The sequence below is a fragment of the Buceros rhinoceros genome, unplaced genomic scaffold (assembly GCF_000710305.1).
Source record: "Buceros rhinoceros silvestris isolate BGI_N320 unplaced genomic scaffold, ASM71030v1 scaffold13778, whole genome shotgun sequence".
NCBI lineage: Eukaryota > Metazoa > Chordata > Aves > Bucerotiformes > Bucerotidae > Buceros > Buceros rhinoceros.
In genome coordinates this window covers 4,998-5,276 of record NW_010425190.1, presented here as the reverse complement: position 1 = coordinate 5,276, position 279 = coordinate 4,998, and the positions used below count along the sequence as shown (strand labels likewise).

Genomic DNA, 279 nt, shown 5'->3' with positions numbered 1-279 from the left:
CGCCCCAGCCAGTGCGCTCAGCCCCAGCCAGTACTGGGTGCCAGGGTGGAGATGCTGGAAGGTGTAGCTGGTGAGGCCCCTCCTGGCTGACAGGGTCGTGGTCACCGTCTGGGTGAGGAGGTTGTGGAGCGTGAGGTGCAGCCAGGCGGCTCCTGCAGCGTCAGCCCAGGAGGCGATGAGGCTGGTGCTGGAGCCCGGGCTGAGCCTCAGCTGAGTGGGGATGGAGGGAACTGAGGGGAAAAAGAGGAGGCAGTGAGGTGCAGCACTGGGGCTGGGGCT

At 67.0% G+C, this 279-nt stretch overlaps 1 protein-coding gene across 1 annotated transcript in view; it reads right to left on the bottom strand.

Moving 5' to 3' along the window:
* The window catches only part of LOC104497771 (receptor-type tyrosine-protein phosphatase V-like), a gene marked incomplete at its 5' end in the record, with an annotated part of 12,416 nt that overhangs the window by 7,729 nt on the left and 4,408 nt on the right, over positions 1 to 279 (bottom strand). The window contains one exon of the mRNA XM_010141050.1: positions 35 to 230. Coding sequence (XP_010139352.1) covers positions 35 to 230 — 196 coding nt within the window. The remainder of the gene's footprint in view (positions 1 to 34; positions 231 to 279) is intronic.